General features: G+C 45.9%; 1 protein-coding gene across 2 annotated transcripts in view; it reads right to left on the reverse strand.

Annotated features, from left to right (window-relative positions):
- Nucleotides 1-4,461: 4,461 nt before the first annotated feature.
- rau (RA domain-containing protein rau) overlaps nt 4,462-21,263 on the reverse strand; it is a 30,885-nt gene continuing 14,083 nt past the window's right edge. For both annotated transcript variants that reach the window (XM_017911369.1, XM_017911370.1), the window contains exons 3-6: nt 8,354-8,610; nt 7,649-7,712; nt 7,219-7,467; nt 4,462-6,608 (exon numbers count right to left, since the gene is read on the reverse strand). In XM_017911369.1, the coding sequence (XP_017766858.1) occupies nt 6,249-6,608; nt 7,219-7,467; nt 7,649-7,712; nt 8,354-8,610 (930 nt within the window). In that variant the 3' untranslated portion in view covers nt 4,462-6,248. The remainder of the gene's footprint in view (nt 6,609-7,218; nt 7,468-7,648; nt 7,713-8,353; nt 8,611-21,263) is intronic.

Genomic DNA, 21,263 nt, shown 5'->3' on the forward strand with positions numbered 1-21,263 from the left:
CGATGCCTAAGCCGTTCAAAGAAGAAACGGAGAGACGAGAGAGGGAAGACTGGAAGCGAGGGTGAGCCTTTTCTTCAAAAGGGTAGCGAGAGTCAAGAGGGCGCAAGTACAATTCGTTCGGTGTATAAATAGGGCGCGAATTGAATGTTTAATTAAGTTAGGAGTGATTCGTTGCGTTGGCTTGCACCGTGTGCACGTGAACGTGTTGTTGAAATTCAGGCTGCTTTCGCCGGCGTCGTGGCGAACGATTTCGTTCGACGATCGATCGACGCCCTCCTCGAAGAATGCCACCCCAAACGCGAATGGTTGGAAGGTCCAAAGAGAATTACGAAAAAGTATAAGCGAATAGAACCACGAGAACGAAGCATCGACGAAGAAGGACCGTTCGAAACGGCACGGTCCAAGAATTTTCAGCAGATCTTCGTGGATGTGGGCCGCGTCTCGACGCACTTTAGACGTATCGCGAAATGCCTGTTGCGACGAGTCTCGAAGCTCGAAGAAGCGAGACATCGTCGATGCAAAGTGGTCTTAGAAAGTATATCCGTGTGTACAGAGAGAAAAGACGTGACGGGAGACGATGAGACGAAGTCGTGGTGCTATGATCGCAACGGACGCCATTTTCGGTTTGACTCGATGATCGTGATTTTGTCTCCGATTAATGCACGTAACGATAACATGCCAAATGCATCAAGGAAACGCAATTGCCGAGCGCATGAAAAGGGAAAATCGACGCGTTTTATCGGCTTCCTGTTGCTGCTTTCTATATTCGATTACTCGAGTAGACGTAATCTAAAACGCAACGGAGACGAGGCGTAAGAAATTCGCTGTTCACCTGTCGATCACGTTTTAGAACGTTTTAAGACTAGGACGAGCTATAGAGGCAGATAGAGACGATTGCATGCAGAACATGTCTGAATATTCCTGAAAAAAAAGCAGAAAAAATAAAAAAACGCGGCTGAGTATTCCTAAAATCGCGTCGATGAACTTAGAGAAGCTACGATCTCGGTATTTTCGCGATCGAATTGTCCTTTTTTCATTTTAGCGCAATCTTTACTCGATCGTTGGAGAGAATAACGACGTCGGATATATAATCGCCGTCGATATACGTCATCGATCAAAATGGCAACTGCTGAAAGCTGCTTTTTGTCACGCCGTCCCGTATAATAAATACGATCGTCGACTCGAATCAACCGGCGTCGCCTAGAGGACGAAGTCCTGTCGCCTGTGTACGTGGATTCTAACGTGTTCAATTTCGACGTGCTTTCACGCGTGTCTGTCCCGCGTGGTGGCGCCGCACGTGTCCCTCGCGCAGGGAACAACGTCGCGCCATCTACGTCCTCACTTTTTATTTCTTTCGCGGCTGGTTCGTTGGATCAAAGGTTTTTCCCTGTGTATATTGTCTATTATTCCCTCGTGCGATTGATTTCGATTGCAGACAAGCGAACGGACGAGAGAAACAGAGAGGACGAGAGAGAGAGTGAGAGGGAGAGAGAGAGAGAGAAAGAGTTCTGAGTCGTTTTCCTCAGGCGAATTTTATTTCGTTGTTGCTGCGGAGGAATCAGCGTGCGAGTAACGAGAAGATAGAGGGTGCATCCGAACAGCGTGACGGATGATCGATTGCCTGGCCGTTGAACGAATTAACGAGTTCGTCTAATTGTACCGAGTGCAACGGATGAGAGGAGAGAGCGAAGCAAGCGTATGCCTGTGTGCTTATGTGTGAACGAGAGATCGCGAGAAAGATAGAAACGGAGTACGAGTATGGAGGAGAGAAGAGGAGAGAACGAGAGGATTCGCGATGTTGTGTGAGCGAGCTGCGGTTATTCGGAGACGGAATTGAGACGATTAATTAACGAGATGTTGTAAATTGTTCTATAGCAAAAATGAAAAGTGCTACGGCCGTGGCAGCGCGCCCTTCGAGGGTTACTCGACGACCGATCGGTATTCGTCCGATTTTCGGCCCCCGAACAGGGAGGCTCGAAGGTAGATCGGGGTTAAGTCGGTGATAGGGAACGTATTCGATCGATGGATCGATTAACTTCGTCGTCGACGAGTCTCGAGAGACGCGATGCTTTGATCGTTTCGATGTTGATATGTCAATGCTGTGATGTTATCCTTTGAAACTTCAAACGAAAAAAAGTATATTCCCCCGCCCCTATTGTCCCTTCACCCCCGAGTCCCCTTCGACACGGCCCATCCCCAATTTTCCCCCAAGAAAGTATCCCGCAAGACGAACCCTTTCTCCTTGGAAAATGAATATTTCTATTACTGTAACACTCCGCATAGTCCTTTAAAAAAAAGAAAAATGAAAAAAAAATTGATGAAAAAAAATAGCTAGATTCTAATCGTATTTAATGTAAAGTTTATTATTGTTACATCTCAGTGATTCTCTCCTCTATCAGTGATCTCACGGAGAGAGCGACGTGCCGTCGACGAGAGCGCGTTCAGAATTATACCGAAGAAATTATTATACCGCATGATCTTAGGGAGGGCTGTGTGAGAAAGAGGCGTTACTATTATTAGGGAAATCCTGAAAGTATAGCGATCGATAATCGACCAATCGTTACGCTCGTTTCTCTCCGATACGTCACTGGTAACCAAAATTCCTAACATTTGTCGCATTTGTAAATAAAATTTTTATCATCACACGAGACCATCTACTCTCATTTCGATGATCGACCTCGGTGCAGCTGATCCCGGTTAACACTTTAAGTGCCATGCCGGTCCTCAGGGACTGGTGCTAGACTTTTCGTTCCGGCCCGGCCAGTCTTCAGACACCGGCCCAGACTAGGACCAAAAAGGTGCTAACTTTCGGTGTTAAATTCTTCGCCATCTTTGGATCTAACGTTTGGGAATTACTATTATAACAATTGGTGCAGTATCTCCGAGTTTTATGCTCATTTCGCCCGCCACCGATGGCCCACTTGACGACCGAGTCTGGGCCTGAACGGAACGGCAAGCAAAATCGGCGTGACGTTTAACGCGTTGAGGAAACGTGAAGATTGATAGGTGTAATGAAAATCGACCAGAGTTAGACACGTGATGAAACGATAATTTCTTCTTCGGTGTGATTTATAAACGACGTTACAAAATCAATATTTACACTCTACCGTGTCGTTCGGGAAATAATACAAGGTTCATTGTACTCGTTACAAATTATTGAAAAGCCGCGTGGCACACGTGACTATAATCGCGTAATCGACGCGACTAATGACAATTGTCACTGTTTCAAGCACGTACAAGCGACGAAAGAGAATAATTTCTGCTCGTTTTGTCGCACGTTTAAATCTACACAGTTCTCGTTTTAATATCGTGACGACTCTTTGGCAATCGATGCAATTTTCGACGAAACGTTGACGAAACGTGGCTGAGAAGGTTAGAGCAGAGTCTATTTACAATGAATCGTGGAGGAAATATATAACGTGGATAACATGTCTCGCCTTTAAATGTCAGATTTGTTAAGATTAAACCAGGTAAATCCGTCGATTTCGACATCAGGCCGAAACCAACGATCTATATCTAAATTACAGAATTATCAACATTTACAACCGCGACTGGCTACTAGTAATTAGTATGATTATCCGAGTAACTCGTCGTTTATTGGATATATTTACACGAATACACTCGAATCCCGTTCGATCGAAATGCAGGACGAAATTTACAGCACGGGATTACGTTGAAATAACTTAAAACTCCAGGCTCGCTTTCTTAAATGCTACACGGTCGTTAGAAATAAATAATAGAGGCCACATTGTGCGACACTCTTGGGTAAAGTGCAATTTGCAATATATAAATATACGATGTCTAACCCGCGGGACTGCTTTGTACCATTTTTAAATTGTACAAAGTTTATCGAAATTTCCTGGAAGAATACCAACGTTCCCTCATTCTTTCATTCATTCCTTCTCTTCATAGTCAGATTTTAAATCGAATTAAACACCTTAGGTTGTCGCATAGATTTCGTAGAAATTTCCTGAAAAAAATAACATTCATTCTTTTTCCTTCCACGGTACGCGAAATTTCAATTCACGCAAGTCCCGTAGGCTCACGCGTTTGTTACACTTGCGACTTTGTCCGATTTTGACGTTCTTAACGTAATATCTTCCTAACGCAAAACATTTACACATATATACGGCTGAATATACTATTTACCTAACATTTCGTACGTCTACCTTTGGTACAATTGTTCTCGCTATTGACTATAATCGTAAATTCTCTTTGTTCCGCCCGATCGACGACGCGATGTAGCCGAGACACGAACCCGTGATCCTCGCTTTTACTACCGTCTATACTTTCATTCCGTTCGCAAACTGCCATTCATAAATAATCTCATTCTCGTATAGCTAACGCGTTGCCATTATGCTGCTCGAAAATTCGCGCGAATAAAAATTAGGCCCACCCGACAGACTTAAAGTTTAACCCACAGCAGTATCTCCGAGTTTTATGCTCATTTCGCCCGCCACCGATGGCCCACTTGACGACCGAGTCTGGGCCTGAACGGAACGGCAAGCAAAATCGGCGTGACGTTTAACGCGTTGAGGAAACGTGAAGATTGATAGGTGTAATGAAAATCGACCAGAGTTAGACACGTGATGAAACGATAATTTCTTCTTCGGTGTGATTTATAAACGACGTTACAAAATCAATATTTACACTCTACCGTGTCGTTCGGGAAATAATACAAGGTTCATTGTACTCGTTACAAATTATTGAAAAGCCGCGTGGCACACGTGACTATAATCGCGTAATCGACGCGACTAATGACAATTGTCACTGTTTCAAGCACGTACAAGCGACGAAAGAGAATAATTTCTGCTCGTTTTGTCGCACGTTTAAATCTACACAGTTCTCGTTTTAATATCGTGACGACTCTTTGGCAATCGATGCAATTTTCGACGAAACGTTGACGAAACGTGGCTGAGAAGGTTAGAGCAGAGTCTATTTACAATGAATCGTGGAGGAAATATATAACGTGGATAACATGTCTCGCCTTTAAATGTCAGATTTGTTAAGATTAAACCAGGTAAATCCGTCGATTTCGACATCAGGCCGAAACCAACGATCTATATCTAAATTACAGAATTATCAACATTTACAACCGCGACTGGCTACTAGTAATTAGTATGATTATCCGAGTAACTCGTCGTTTATTGGATATATTTACACGAATACACTCGAATCCCGTTCGATCGAAATGCAGGACGAAATTTACAGCACGGGATTACGTTGAAATAACTTAAAACTCCAGGCTCGCTTTCTTAAATGCTACACGGTCGTTAGAAATAAATAATAGAGGCCACATTGTGCGACACTCTTGGGTAAAGTGCAATTTGCAATATATAAATATACGATGTCTAACCCGCGGGACTGCTTTGTACCATTTTTAAATTGTACAAAGTTTATCGAAATTTCCTGGAAGAATACCAACGTTCCCTCATTCTTTCATTCATTCCTTCTCTTCATAGTCAGATTTTAAATCGAATTAAACACCTTAGGTTGTCGCATAGATTTCGTAGAAATTTCCTGAAAAAAATAACATTCATTCTTTTTCCTTCCACGGTACGCGAAATTTCAATTCACGCAAGTCCCGTAGGCTCACGCGTTTGTTACACTTGCGACTTTGTCCGATTTTGACGTTCTTAACGTAATATCTTCCTAACGCAAAACATTTACACATATATACGGCTGAATATACTATTTACCTAACATTTCGTACGTCTACCTTTGGTACAATTGTTCTCGCTATTGACTATAATCGTAAATTCTCTTTGTTCCGCCCGATCGACGACGCGATGTAGCCGAGACACGAACCCGTGATCCTCGCTTTTACTACCGTCTATACTTTCATTCCGTTCGCAAACTGCCATTCATAAATAATCTCATTCTCGTATAGCTAACGCGTTGCCATTATGCTGCTCGAAAATTCGCGCGAATAAAAATTAGGCCCACCCGACAGACTTAAAGTTTAACCCACTCTCGGATAGATCTTTCCAAAGTCCAATTCACTGCTGACGAATCTCAGTAAATTTGAACCCACTTCTGACAGAACTCTGCAAATTTAGACTTAATCCTGACTATGAAATCCTGACAGTGAAACCTCCACTACTCGACCAAGCTTCGAATACTGCTCAACGCGATTGAAACGAAGCTGCAGCTGATCTCCAACGCGTCAGCACGCAGCTGCAACTCGATTTTCCGTCGTAGGACTCGCGATTTCGATATTACACCTAGCACAGTCGATTCTACGACGTTTAAATGAACAAATAATTCTCGTAATCCGCGTACGAGGAGGCAGTGATGTGCTTCGACGAGATCGGCGTCGAAGGGACACTCTGTGGCAGTTGCTGGACACGCGGGATTTGCAATTGCGGCAGCTGGGTCGCATGAGGCACCACGATTCTCGGTTGCTGGTTCAGAGATCCCAGGGACAAATGATGCTGATCGATCTTGTGAATGTTGTTGTTATTGTTGATCGAGCTGGCGTCTTTGTGCTGATACAGGGACAGATGATTGTTGTTGTCGTTTCCCTGATTGTAGTGGGCCTGGTGAGAGCCATGGAGGTTCAGTCTTGACATCGCCATGCTGATGCTCGAGTCCGACGCCCACATGCTCTGCGAACAGGACGATTGTGTAACGAATTTGACTTTCTATTATATTCTTATGAATAACACTGATGGCGGTTGACGCACCGCCTCGGGATGCGCCCGTGCGCGTAATTACGCCCGGCCATCTTGGAGCACATCCAAGATGAGGAATTCCTTTGTGTCGCGAGTGTGAGAATGCGCGGCGTGGATCGTTCGATTTATCGGAATTCGATTTTTCCATCGTGGTAATTAATTATTTAGCGACTCTCGGATTGGCCAAAAAGAAACGTCGTCAGATTTAACTCTTATCGGTCGCTAGCTTTTTACACGATAAGGGCTAATATTTAGCATTCGAACAGAACCCTTTCTACATTCGAACAAAACCCTCTCTATATTTTCTCCACTACAAAAATTCGCCACTGCTTCTTGGCCAACCGGATATTATTTATTCGAGTAAAATTTGAAGATTGGTCAGGAAGCTTCTTAGTTCTGGGATTAATCCGGATAACGAAGAGCTGGTCGACGAGTGGCTTATTTACTTTTCTTCTGTGAGGATTGTAATCCGGATATCAGGAAGCTTCTTAGTTCTGGGATTAATCCGAATAACGAAGAGCTGGTCGACGAGTGGCTTATTTACTTTTCTTCTGTGAGGATTGTAATCCGGATTGCGTCTTATGCGAAGATGGCGATCGGCGCTTGTCCATCGTTGCGTGACCTTAAGGGGTGAGTCGTCGGGATGCAGCTTCCTCTGGTACTCCTCGCCTTCGCAGACCTCGTACAGGGAGAACTGCTCGACGCGTTCCTTTGAGCTGTAGCAGCTCAACAGCATCTGGATCAGCTCGTCTACGGTGGTCTGCTCGGAGACTAATAGACTCTTGTACTTCGACTGCAAGAGATAAAGCGGCGATGACAAAATGGCGGAGGATAATAAAGCATAGCAAAGCAGGATAACGTAGAACGAAGCTGATAGAAACGAAATAAACCTAGTTCGACTAACATTTCGCGTATGAAGTCAAAGCAATTAACGAGAAACCTGGTGAAATTATTTGAAAGTGTATGTGACTTACTCCGGACATGAGCGCGCTGTCGTATATTTTCACAAGTCCCCCGCGGCGTGTCTTCAACGAGAATCTGCAACAAGAAAACATCCGTAAATCCTGTGCATATCGTCGTAACCGGTGAGCTCAAAGGGAATCAACGAACGCTACTTCTGCGTAAAAACACCGGGCCTGAACTTCCAGTCAAACATTGTCTGTCTACATAACGTATACCTTCGCCGGAAGTTTCGAGCTACCATGAAAACAGCCTTGACTTCCAGCCTTTCTTCGACCATGCGACAGAAACTTCGGTCCTCTGAATCCAAACGTTCCTTCCCCCGGACTCGGGCTGCTCTTTTAAAATTAAGTACCCCGACGCCTTTCCTAACGAGACGACTCGGACTTCCAACTGTCGTTGAACTCTCTGATAAGACGTACGTACACATGGCTCTGCTCCCATTAAAAATCTGAGCGAAACGACGAGGACACGAGCCCCTATTCCCCGACTCGTTAGCATAAATAAAGGCACGTCTCGCGCAGTCGAGCCAGACGACTCGAAGGAGCCAGAACAAAGGGAATCTCTCGAAAGGACGTTGCTCGTCGTTGGCTCGTGCTCACCGACCCACAAGAAGTCGTGTTTACGGTCGGTCGCGAGCCCTGAAATTACATCACGAAGCCGACCGAAACCGAGGGCTACGAAGGCTACAATCGAAGGAAGAGTGGTCGGAATCGTACCTGGAATCGCCACGAGGATGACACGATTGCAGAACGGCAGGCCTCGAGTCCTCGTCCAGAGGCAGAACGGTCCTCACGTTGGGTCTCCTCACGGTGACCTCCATGGTGAGGTAGAACAGCCTGGGATCACGGAGCCTCATGCGGTACTTGTTCAATAGGTTCTGGACGATCTCGCGACAAGTCGTCTCGTACGTGATGCACAGGGTCTTGTACTCAATGTCCGCTCGAAGGCAATTGGCGTACACCTTTATGGTTGTCTGTAAAGAAAATCAGAGGCTGTCGTTACCTTAAAATATTTTTTAATTTCTCCCGAATTACTTTTGGACACGGTATTTTTATCGATTTCATTGGGACATGGAATGTTATTACCGAAGAGTTAATAGCTCGGAGGTTAGGGTTTAAGGAGAGGGTTATTCCGAGCAAGGACACGAGGTTTCTTCAGCCGAGTCCGCGCAGGAAAGGAAAGGAAGGAAGACGACGTCCTGTTGTCGCAGGAGCAGCGGAAAAAATGGTAAAGACCCGACGCGACAAGAACCTTGACAATTAGTCCATAATTAACTCGGAGACAGACGTTAGCCACGCGCGCCGCATAAAACGCTATCAACCCTTCAGATACGCCGGCTACGAGGGATGTGTGCACCGAAAATAAACCAGACACCAGATCACCCCGTTCGCAGATGGGTAAAAGTCATGTTGTATGTATTCATATGTCAGGATTAACGCGTTTACACAGCGATAGCCTATAAAATTAAATAAAGGGTGTCACGTGAAAGTTGATCTTAGCCTTGCACAGACGGGATCCCAACATGATCTATTTATCCGAATGAAATTCGTAAGAAATTGATTTTTCGAGTGATCGATGATCAAAGAGTGTAACCAAAATTAATTCTTTAATTTTCCATGTTAATTAATATACTTGATCAAACACTCAGCCCTCTTTGTACCAGCTGATGTACTTAACGTCAAGAAAGTAATACCAAACCCGTAATATGATCAATTTTTCAATGCCCATTTTTCTCATACGTATTCTCTACTTCATCAACCTTGACAGAACATTGTCCAGTCAATTGACCAACCGTGGTAAGTTTAGCATCGAAACGGAGAAACTGAAACCGAGGCTGAAGTAACCGGCTAATTATAAGCACTCTAAGTCCGATCTGTCGATAGGCCAGATGTTACCAGTCGAAGACTTGGCCCACACGTTTGCAAGTACCACTCAGCGTTTCGAAAACACGTGTAGGCCGATTTTATGGCCGCGAACCACGCTTCGCTTGCAACTGTAACGATCAGCGCCAAATGTGGCGAATCGCGTACTCCGTGCACGGGATAAAAGTTGCTACAGCTCGGATCTCGGCTACGTGTCGTCGCACAATGATTTTCACCGAGTGTACCGAGCGAAATCGTGCAAAGGGGAGAGCACAGTGCTCGTGAAACACCCAACAGGCTCTTTCGGATTTTCGCTAAACCATGGCCACGCTCCACGAGCACGTTTCAAAGAGAATACCAAGATTATCCTTTCACCGTGCACATGCTCGTCAATACCCTCCTCTCGTGTCTTCGACTATTTGGCTATTTGGTACCTGAGTCGAGTTGAACAGCCTGAATAGGGAGATTATACGTAGGATCATGTTTGAACGAGCTTAAGGGTGGCGCGTGCCAATTAAAGGGTGCTTCTTCAAATATTTAGCGTTTCGTCTATTCGTTCGGGATAATTGGTTCATTCGACGTACCAGATTTGTCTGAATATCGTTATAAATCAATACAAATTCCTAACATAACCCTTTGCACTTAACGATTTTTTGGCTAGAGAAGAGTAGAAATTCAGAGAATCTCTACTAAAAAATTGACGATACTTTTTTGAGCAGTAAATAAAGAATTGTAGAATTATTTGATTCTGATACCTCGCACACTGTTACGTTACAATAAATTTGATATATTAATTAATATCGATCTTCCAAATTTTATGAAACGGTGACTGAAGCTCACTTCTCGAGTGCAAAGGGTTAATATACCATATAAATAATGACATTGTCATATTATATTATTACCAAGCATTATAACAAAATGATACAAAATTGGATAAAAATGACCAATGTGGTATATCAAAATTACACCAAAGGCAATCCTCGATAGACGTGAGAAAAAGTTACAGAATTTTGACAGCTTGCACAAAATACAATAATACCTCGAGATGCTCCCTAGCCTACAACCGGCACACCGTTCTTATCACGAGAACCGAGTCCCTTCTCGGCGTTCCGATGTTTCAATTTCGGCGTGGAGGATGTAAACGTTTCGTAGTCGTATTTGCGTTCCAGCTAAACAAATAGCAGGTCTCTAGCACGCCTCCGTCGTGGAATTCTCGTTTAACGAGGACGGGGAATCGATAGAGAGCCGGCGTGTTCCGTTCTAACCAGCCTTAACAAAGCAGCAAACGTATACAAACACGACGTGGCGTTAGAAACGCGTCTGGTATCACGGCGATCATTCCCGCGCTCGCGCGATTTTCCACGGAAAACAGCTAGGAAGATCGCCGCGACGCGGACGCGTTGCGAGATTTCTGATTCATCGCGCGAATTCCAAGACGCTTACGCGCGGGCATTAATGCGGTTTACGCGGAATTCCCAGGTGCTCGTGTACCCGAGTATCGATCTTTGTTCGACTTTTTCTGCTCCATGGCGACGAGAGGCCGTTTCTTGTTTGACGACTCCAAATTCCTTTTGCAGAATCGATCCGCTACCGAGAACTTTGTGCCTCCGTGAGCGGAGATCAGGAACGAGGCACCGGTGAACACGTGGGTGTCGGTGAAGCACTTTTAGGTGCCTTCCACAGTGCGAGATATTGAAACCTCGAGCAATTTACAAATTTTTCATCGCGTGCATATATATATAGCAGAAGTCAAAAATTAGAATACGAGTCAAATAGGTATAATTTTTATTCAGATATAGCAGGTATGAATATTTTTATGATACAATGGTGATACACCGAACATCTCTGGGATGAGGGAAAAATTGATCGTCATAGAAATTAAGAAACATTGCCATTTTTCATCGTGTACGCATGTACCAGAAGTCGAAAATTAGGATACAGTAACAAACAAAAAAATATATATTAAGCGTGTCTCTTCATATGACAAATAAAGAGGTGTAATTTTTATTCAGATGTATCAAGCATAAATATTCTTACGATACACTGGACATCTCTGGGCTGAGAAAACAATTTATGAACTCCGAAATTAAAGAAAATTGCCCTCTGTCACGAGTCAGCCATTCGTAGTAACCCTTTTAATGAAAAGGTCGCTGATCTCTATAATTTCATCCCTTTTTCTACATTTTCGTCCTATGCGAAGTGTCTCAGGGTAACCGAGCCTCTTCGTACTTAATCAAGTCCGATTAAGTACACAATTTTGATCTCTATGGACGTGGCTAAGTGCTCACTTTGATTCGAATCTTTACCAGAGGGTCGTAGATTAGACGTCAACGTCGATAGGCCGTAAATAAGGCTCGCGAGGAGCGCTTCGGTCTATTTCTATTTCGCGTTCACGAGGCCAGACAAGCTACTGCCATAAAAGATTTTTGCGGCACGACAATGTCGATCGCGTTCACCACGATACTCGTGTAACGGTACGGGCAAAGTGACGCATTCCTGGCGAACCCGTGGTCGATCGTGTTCCAAAGATGAACCGCGCACGATCGACGAAGCGGTATACCTTCCTCGTTGGCGGCGGCTAATGAAAGAGAAAATAATACGGAAGGTAGAAAAAGCGTGTAGACGACCGCATACAAGTGTCAAAGGGAGGGTCTGTCGCTCGTCAGGAGCTGCCAGAAAGCAGCCACCCCGTCACGAGGCATCAATAACTTCCAGCCGGCTATAGGAACCGAAATACACGTCAGGATATTTCTGTTTGGAGGTATTCCTTTCCTTTTTCCAAGTATCTTCCGAACCGTGGAACGATCTTAATTTAAAGAATATTTAAATTAATATAAATAAACTGAGATTGTCGCGACAGGTCAGAATATTTTTCATCCTCTGAGTGAGAGTATTGTAATTGTGATGTAACGAGGGATTGGTGCAATGTAAAATATATTTATTTTGGAATTATATATTAGAGTTCAACGTGTAATATCGATTCGAGGTCTCGAAGCCGAGGCATTGAACTGTCAACGGAGTCGTCTTTTATTTATGACCCTAAGGGTCGGAGTCCTTGGCAGTAAGACCTTCCTTTAGCTGCTGGTAGTCGGTTCAGAAGCCAAGGGTGAACAGTATACTCAAGTGGTGCAATCTTATAATACGTTTAATCCCAAAATTAAAATCTCTTTCACATTTCGTTTTCATTTCTCCTAATAATAATAAATCGTATCAAAATTCTAGAAAAATTCATTGCATATTCCGCCATTTTTGCGATTCCTTGTGATTAAATTCGTACCATTTTCGTCAGCACTATGTCTGCCGATGGTATCAGATGACTTGGATATTCTATTTCTGTTATTTCTAAAAAGATATGCCTACTTCTGTCAAAATTAATATTACCTTTTGTTCACAGAGGGACGTAATTAAACGTGTGCAATTAATTATCTTGATCGCATCGCTACAATTATTATCACTGCGTATAAGACACGTAGCAAGTCATTACAGGCCAGAAGCAGTTTTAGCGTTAATTGAATTTCCTCTGTGATCTAAAACGAAGCGGAGTAAGAGACAGTGGAACGCGAGGAATTAACGGTCCCCTTGAAGAAGCCAAAAAACAAGAAGCCAGTCCCTGTAAACGAATCGTCCTAATGGGTAAGTTAACGGGCAGGAATTCGTCGAAGAGGAAGTGCACCCCGCGTTAAACGAAAATCTACCGGGTAATCTGGCGTATCAAGCGTGAAATGTAAAAAATATTCGGGGGAATAAATTGAGGAAGAGCACTGGGGTGGAACGGGAGTCGCCATATGCTGGCAGGGTGTGCACGGAAGGGTCTTTCCTTAACAGGAATTCATCGGGCCCCGTAAACCACTGTCGTGCTTCGAAGAATGCACCTCGAGGCACTTTGGGGTTTTCAGCCGACGAAAAATCATCGTCATGGCGAACTTTCGATCTTCATGGGCGCTCGTCCAACAGAGAAGACCTCGATGGAGCACCATGGCGATTTTCCACGTAGATACACAGAGCTGATTCATGGATGCACTAAAAATAGACCCGGTATCGCGGTCTTATCGTTATCGGCAGTCAAAGTAGAACGGCAAACGCAAGTATAGCGACTGCGTGACACCCGGTATATCACGTATCCCCGTTTCGTGGCAAGGTAAACGACACCTTTCAACGGAAATGCTGTTGCACGGCCTTGCTGCTTTTCTAATCGGTTAACAGATTCGCGTGCTTACATAATCAGGATCGTTCGATCGAGAAGCGTACGAGTGATCTAATGAACGGCCGATGATCCTTGAGTAGAGGCTCGACGAGTGAAACGTCGTTAAAAATTACGGAGAATCGAACGAGACGGCGTTTCCCAAGCATGGAAATTTCTCTGAAAAAGTGAGACTCCTACACAGTTTCGCAACCAGGTCCCATTCAGGCCAAAGAGAGCTGCGGCTGATCTTTCGGAATCCGGAAATGGCAAGGGATTATGAGAAGCAGCGCGCTTTATAATTAGAGCGCGAACAAAATCGTGTGGAGCCGGCTTGAAGATCGTCTAGAATTTCTTCGTGTCGAGTGTCCCACGCCAATGGAACCACTCAACGCGTACTAATATGCATTTTCTGTCCCCCTTTCTATTTTTTCCCCCGTTTCTTGTCTATTTATTACAATGAACTTCGCAACGAAAAGTTCTTTTTATTTCAATGATACTACTATTATACTGGGCAGTGTTTTATGCTGGAAAGACATTGACAGCAATTGAGACCTAAACGAAGGCTCTTTCGATAAAAAGGAAAGGCTGCCTCGCGAATGAAAAAGTTTAAGAACTCCTAGTCTAATGAAACGAGTCTAATGCAACGAGAAGTGGGATGACGATAGAATGGAAAATCGAAGTGAAAATATGGATCAACCTTTTCGTTCACGTACACCACGATCAACACGAGGAAATGCGAGATATCGCAAGACAATACGCAAGCAGTTCGCGTGGCGACTCTTAAATTTCCCCGGTCGTTTCGTCACACGGAGTTGGACGGCGAACAGTGTTCATTAATTTTCATGCGAGCCCACGTAGACGTGGTGCACGACCTCGGTTTGAATGGTGGCAGTATCGGCCAGCCCCACGAAGGACCCCTCTCATAATAAATTCCTTATCCCAGAAGTCCATTGAATCCCGAACCACGGTCCTCCTTTGCCCCTTTCCCTGCTGGCACGTGCTTTTCGACTCTCAGCTGCCGTGTCCTCTTCGTCTCTGGGGTCTTCAGGTGGTGTTGCCGTTCGAGCACGTGTCCCCACTCTCTGATTTCCGGTCGAAAGCAAAAAAAAGAGCGACGAAAAAGAAAGAAAAAAAAAAATAGAAAAAAGGAAAACTAAGAAAAAGGATCTGGCGAAGCTAAGAACAAAAACTCGCCCCTGAATGAGAGGAATTCGTATCGTCCGCGCCGCCATTTCGCTCCTCCAAACCGTGAAACAATTGTTCTGCACGGATGCCTCGGCTTGGGTGGAAATGAAGGTCGCAGAACTTCGTTCCTCGCGATTTCATCGTGTCAGAAGAATCGAACGAGCAACGATCCTCGGATAGAAAGTGATTTCGTCGTGACTCCTCGCGGCTGATGTTACCAGCGAGATCCTGTTGCCTAGCGTTCGCGGTCGAGCTACGAAAAGGACACCTAATAGGAACGAATATCGCATAGGTGAAATAAAAATACGCCGATCCCGTTGCTGCTACGTTTGGTGAACGACAAAGGGTTCGCTGAGCAGGTATAATCCGAGCTGACACGCGATCGTATGTTCAGAAGACAGACACCTTTGCTACCGGTGTCGTCGATGCTCCGAAATACCAGTCAGCGAAAAAACGATCGCCGATATCGAGTTCCCGTTGTTACCACCGCCAATTGATCTTCCGATTCGCCGAGCGGTTAATTTCGAATATTCAAGGAATCGAGAAACGAATCGGATTTGACTGCGAAATCAGCAGACCCGATCTGGTCCCAGCTGGAGACCTCGGGATCGGCGAGTTAATTACGGGAACATCGAGGAGATTTCGATAGAAGGGAACGAAGGAAGCTGGACGGTTACCCAATCCGCGATTTTTATTCCCGTTACACATCGGGCGAAGTTATGTAAACCGGGTCGTGCGACGATACGAGCACAAAAGAACGTGCACGAGTGGTGGCAGAGCGTTTCCAGCCGCCTGTAGCCGCCTTCAGCTGCCATCAACCTTCTCCAATCGCGCGAGTTTCTATCGAGCGTGCGAAGTGTGCTTCATTCGGCAACAATTAGGCTTCCCAGGCTTTCGTGGCTCATTGTTTCGCGGCGGGAAAGTGGCGGCGCGAAAGTAAGAGAACCCGGAGGAAACGAGAAGCCCGCGATTTCTCATCGAATCCGGCGACGAGATCGGCCTGGATCACTCGGGACGATCCCGAAAGGGGCAGTAGGCGGCACACACGTGGGACCCAGAAACCTGGAGAGAGTGGTCGATTGTATCCATTCGAAAATTTTACTTTTGCCCCGTTTTCCGGCTCACCTGACGCGCCAATGGCGGAAACTTCCGCCATTTTCAGGCCGAAACGCTTGCGTTCGTCCGGTAATTTATACTCGGAGACACCGATGCATTCACTGAATCATCGTAATGAATATTTTAAGCGTCGGTTATTCTGAAATAACGCTGGAACATGGAAAGGGACAGACAGCTATTTCGTAACCACGTTACCAGCCAGTTTGCATATCCTGTTTATGCAGTCGTATGCACCGTGGACGATACCGCGGCGAACAATGAGGACTTATCGTGAATCTGAAACGAAACAGCGAGTGTGAAGCACTCTGGGAGGTAATGCTCGCGGTGTTTCTGTACCCAGTGAACAGAGAACGGAGGATGCTTCTCGAAGTCTCGTCTGGTATGTGCCTAGAGCCAGGAATAGGATCGCTGAGCCCTTTTTGCCCGGAAAAGCAGCGCGTCAGATCGAGCGCAACGGGGTCAATCGCGATCGTCTGCGGCTCGCGTGGCGAGGTCAAGAATTCCTCGGAGGGTCAATCACTGTCACTTGCATTAACGGTGGCAAGCATTTCGTGCTGTCGTCACAATTACGCGACTGCGTCGTGCGTTTCGCGATTTTTTCCACGTCGATTCAGCGGCCATTTTCGTTTCCTTCGCCATATTCTGGTTAGAAGCCTCACCGATTTTCCGGAATTTTTAAATTCGTCGAACATTCCTAAATAGATCCCTGATATATCGCATGCGAGAAACGAGTGCGATAGATTTAATAACGGGAATGCTTGATCGAAAGTAAACTGCGCGTTCTATAGAGATTGCAACGAATCGATGAAGTATACTAATAGAGGTACCATTCCCAGCGGAAGGCCGAGGATAGAATATGTTTTTGCACAGCAACGTATTTTCCAGGTTGATGCACGCATCCCTATCCAGACCGCCTGGTAATTGCGCTTTTCGATCCGTGGAGCACAGAGAGACGATAATTAACGCCTCGTCACGGACGATTATTAGGTATAAAACGAGAGCTTAGACGATCCGCTAACGATGTAATCGAGCGATTTCATTAAGAACGGCACAGGCGAGCCCCGTAGCTGGAAAACGCGACCACAGAAAGTGTACAGCCACGCTAACATATATCTGTACGCGTCGATGAACCGTTCGCTGGACGATCCACGGCACGCCAAGTATCCTTATCGTGGATCGTCGACCGAACAGTTTCATCGTAACGTATTAAGAGTAAGTGTCCGAGGGATAAGTGAAATTACGCGGCGAGACTCGGAACATGCGGCCAACAGCGAGACTCGAATTTCAAGCGGCACGAAATACTTCGTCGCGCCGATTTCTGCCGATTAACGCGCACGTCAGTCGATTATGCGCCATCGCTATCGATCGCTATCGTTAACGCGAAAACAACTCCTTTCGAATTTGACTGCGACCGGCTGTGCGAGCACTCGTGCCGTAATTACGAAACCTTGGATGCACCAAAACCCAATCCTTATTTGGTACTAAACGTTTAACACGCTGAGTGCTACGCCAGTCCCTGGGGATTGACAGTAGACTTTTCGTTTGGACGGCGTGGATTCTAGGGACTGACAGCGAACTTTTCGTTCGGTCGACATCGAAGCGTGACATTGTCAAGGGTTTAATTATTAATGACAATTAATATATCGCAAAAACTAAATTCCCTCTGCTGAAGTAAATCTTTACACTTCCGTGGCTTTTTCTCACTGATCGTCTCTTGGTGATCGCCTTTTTGCCTCTCTGGCATTCCCCACCCCATTATCTTCTGTTTTTAATTTGCACATTTGTGCATTGGTAGCATCATTCCCACAGTCCAAACGACAAAGTGAAACAAAGTAATCTTCTGTTCATACTCTTCAACATACTTGAGCGCTCGGCATCTAGGGCTCACTCGTTGCCCCCTGAGCGGAAAGTATAGCAAAATCGGCACCACACTCAGCGTGTTAATGAACCAAATTTTTCCATCTTTTGTACGTCGACGAAGTTAATCGTGAGCGATATTCCATGCGAATTTTTTCTTTTTATAATCTACGTTGCGCACTGCAACGCAGCTAGTGCAATTATTGGCGGAGGACCACACAGAACGCGTGGTTCTCGAATTCAGCGCTGGAGAAGAACCGTGTCCGGTCATGCACGTCCGTCGACGTCCAAGTGGCTGACAATTGACACCCGTTTCCGGCGGTTCCACAAAAGAAGCGACGCGGAGGAGGCTCCTGGAAGAATATGGGGCACGTGCCCTCATCGTCTCATCGCGTGCCCGCTTTCACGTGCACGCACGCCCTCTCGTCCAGCGTCTTCCTCGCAATATGTTCTCGGTACGCTGGAACATAATACGGTCATGCTGGAAAGCTTCCTTCCTGTGCCACGTCCTACCGATACTGCTGCCCCGGCCATATGGCACAGTCTCCTTAGGCTTCTTGGCACGAGATGAAAGCAAAATTGCACGGGACGCATCGGTGCATGGTCGAGTGTGCATGCTCGTTGATAATGATCCTCCGGCTGATGGACACCGCGAGTCGTCCATTCTGGATCGCTGAGTCAAGAGTTAATGCATCCTCGATGGGATCTGCGTACTTTTTCTTCGCGGCCAACGGCTCGGCAGCGAATGGTTATGCGTGTAAATCATCCATAAATATCGGTCGAATTGTAAAATCGAGCGTGTACATGGCCCAACGCTTCTGTTAATTGAATCGCGTTTCTCCTCGGTCCCGTTGCACCAATTTTTTGCTTCAGTAAGTACACAATGAAGATAACGAGATGAGACCAATAAACGCGTTACGCAACGAGCTGCGCGGAAGTACGGGTAGATTACTTGGATACCCGGAGCAATAACGTGGACGTTGAGCACGGGATGGAAGAGTCATTGTCGTTGATCCTGATTGTCTTAACAAGAACAGGCTTCACCTGTGCAATCGTTAGAGGACAACCTTGTGCAGGATATGGAAACTTCTGCACGAGAAGGTAGCCATCGGTATCGACACTTCGATGGCCGCTGGCGAGGAAACCGACGCAGCTGTTTACACAGGGTGTCCCGAAGTACATACGTCCACCTCGAGTGGATGTTAGCATGGACGGCTGTTCGACCTCGAGTCTCCTATTTTTTTAAACCCATCGCAGTCGAGTGGGCTGCTGCGAGAGCTTTATACGAGAGTATTTACTCTCCTCCCTCTCGTCTCCTGTCGGCGCAGCGGTCTCGAGAGAAGACGCGTGCTTCTACTTCGTAGAACGTCTGACGAAGCTCTAGCGAGGCTCTTCGAGAAATAAGCCACTTGATGCGACCAATTAAAACATGGTCGCGCGCCGGGAAAAAAGAAACTGGTCGTGGCTGGCGGAATTCTCATGGCGTGGTAGAAACCTCGTTGCAATTAGCGAATTCGACCAACGACCGTCCTAGGACAGACGTCGCGCATCAGATTTTCAGACGCATCGGCACGGTGAAAACTGGTCCGCTGTTTGTGGCTTTCCACACGCTGTTTCCATCAGCTCTTCCGTTCCCACCCCAGGCATCGAATTAAAGAACGACAATCGCGACTCACCGGCAACTTTGTGGGTCGCGGCGCTTAATGGCCGGATAAATTAAACTGTAAATCCAGCTCGGAAGTCAACGCTGGCAGTTCGGCTCTCTTGAAATGATCCGGGGAACGTCGACGCGAATACGGCAGCGTTTCCAGTAATTTACGTCCTAATCGCGTGCGTCGTCGTACGACGTGTAACTGTCGCAATAAGACAACCACGCTGCCTTTCTTCGTTCGTTTAAACGCGGCACCGATCATCGTCCGTCGTTTACGGTGACTAATTGCACACGCCACACCGCGGCCAACTTTCTTATTAACTTTTACTTCTGAGTTAATGACAGATTCCTCGAGTTCGTTGTCGGGCATCGTTCGTCGAGGCTAGTTGGTTATTTAAAAGGAATTACGCCGGTTTTTATGGTGTGACAGAGGCTATTTAATTATTACCTTCTTTGCTGCCGGATACCTTGCAACAGATCTATGGACGAGTTTCTAAGAAAATTGTCGTGGTTTAAACCGAAGCACCGGGTCGTTAACGGAGACCTCTGTCAGTGAATTGGCTTTATTCCGAGAGTTCTATCTTCGTGTTTTATCCCTGATTGACGCGGGGCTTCTTCTCTCTCCTTCTCCCTCTTCTTCTTTCGCTTGTTTATATTTACTAGTGCGGTCTGATCTACGATATTAAGAGAACAGGAGGTCGGTGACAGACGGTCGCAGGTCCGTATAATTGGTCCTTCCTCTGTTGCTGATTGTTTTAAACGAGAACAACTCGACCAACTTTAAGTCCCCCGTTACCACCAACACGCGCGCGATTATTAGCGGCACAACCAGCACGCACGGAACGCTTACATCCGGTTCGTGGACCGTGGAAGGGTGACAATACGATTCTACGCTAACTCGAGGTAAGTACGATTCTAATCTCATACGGAATCGTACAGCAACGCTCATTTCCAGGCACGACACATTCCGTCTATCAATTACCTTGACAAGGTCAAACCGAAAGCTCGCTCTGTCATCGGGATTTCACGAAAACTCACGCAAGCTCGACGTCGAGTTGATTTATTTACAATTATATCTGATCTTGAAAGCTCAAGGTTAAACCGAAAGCCCATTCTTCGCGGGGAGCTTTGAAAATAATTTGACTCTCGGAAACTGAAGGGCGTTGTACTTGTACGTACATTTGACCCGTAAACTTCGATAAAAAGTTACTATTGTTTTCGCGCCAGTGAACCAGATGGATTCCTCGAGTCAGCGTAGCCTTTGCTTCGGCTTTATGCATTCGCGAACAAGAATTTCGAGTCCCGATTAAGTCGTCGGTCCCACAATTAGTCCGTAGCTGCACTCGACGTGTAATTTCATCGCTGTCTGAAATGTAGAATTTTTTTCGTGCCAAGTAGTCAGACAGGGGTACACCGGAGTCACGAAAGGGTATAAAACTATAACGTTCTTGCCGGTTATCTTCGCACACAATCGCGCGACTTTCTTTGTACCTGTGCTCCTCTTGCCTAGCCCGTAAAGTTGCCCTTCTGTTCAGTCGCATGCACAATGCACACACCTGACTGGAATTGCGGCAACCATAAGGCGATAAGGTCGACCAGGGAGGGTTATCTGGAACGGAGGTGGTTCTTTTCATGAATAATGCAAAAGGCAGTCACCGCGAAATGTATGCACGACGTCTCGTAGGGTACTGCTTTTTAAATTCCATAATTCCGTTCGCCATTTAACAATCGTCGCTCGCAGGTGCTCCACGAATGTAACATTAATCGGAAGA

Source organism: Eufriesea mexicana, unplaced genomic scaffold (genome assembly GCF_001483705.2).
Source record: "Eufriesea mexicana isolate 0111107269 unplaced genomic scaffold, ASM148370v2 scaffold124, whole genome shotgun sequence".
Taxonomy (NCBI): Eukaryota; Metazoa; Arthropoda; class Insecta; order Hymenoptera; family Apidae; genus Eufriesea; species Eufriesea mexicana.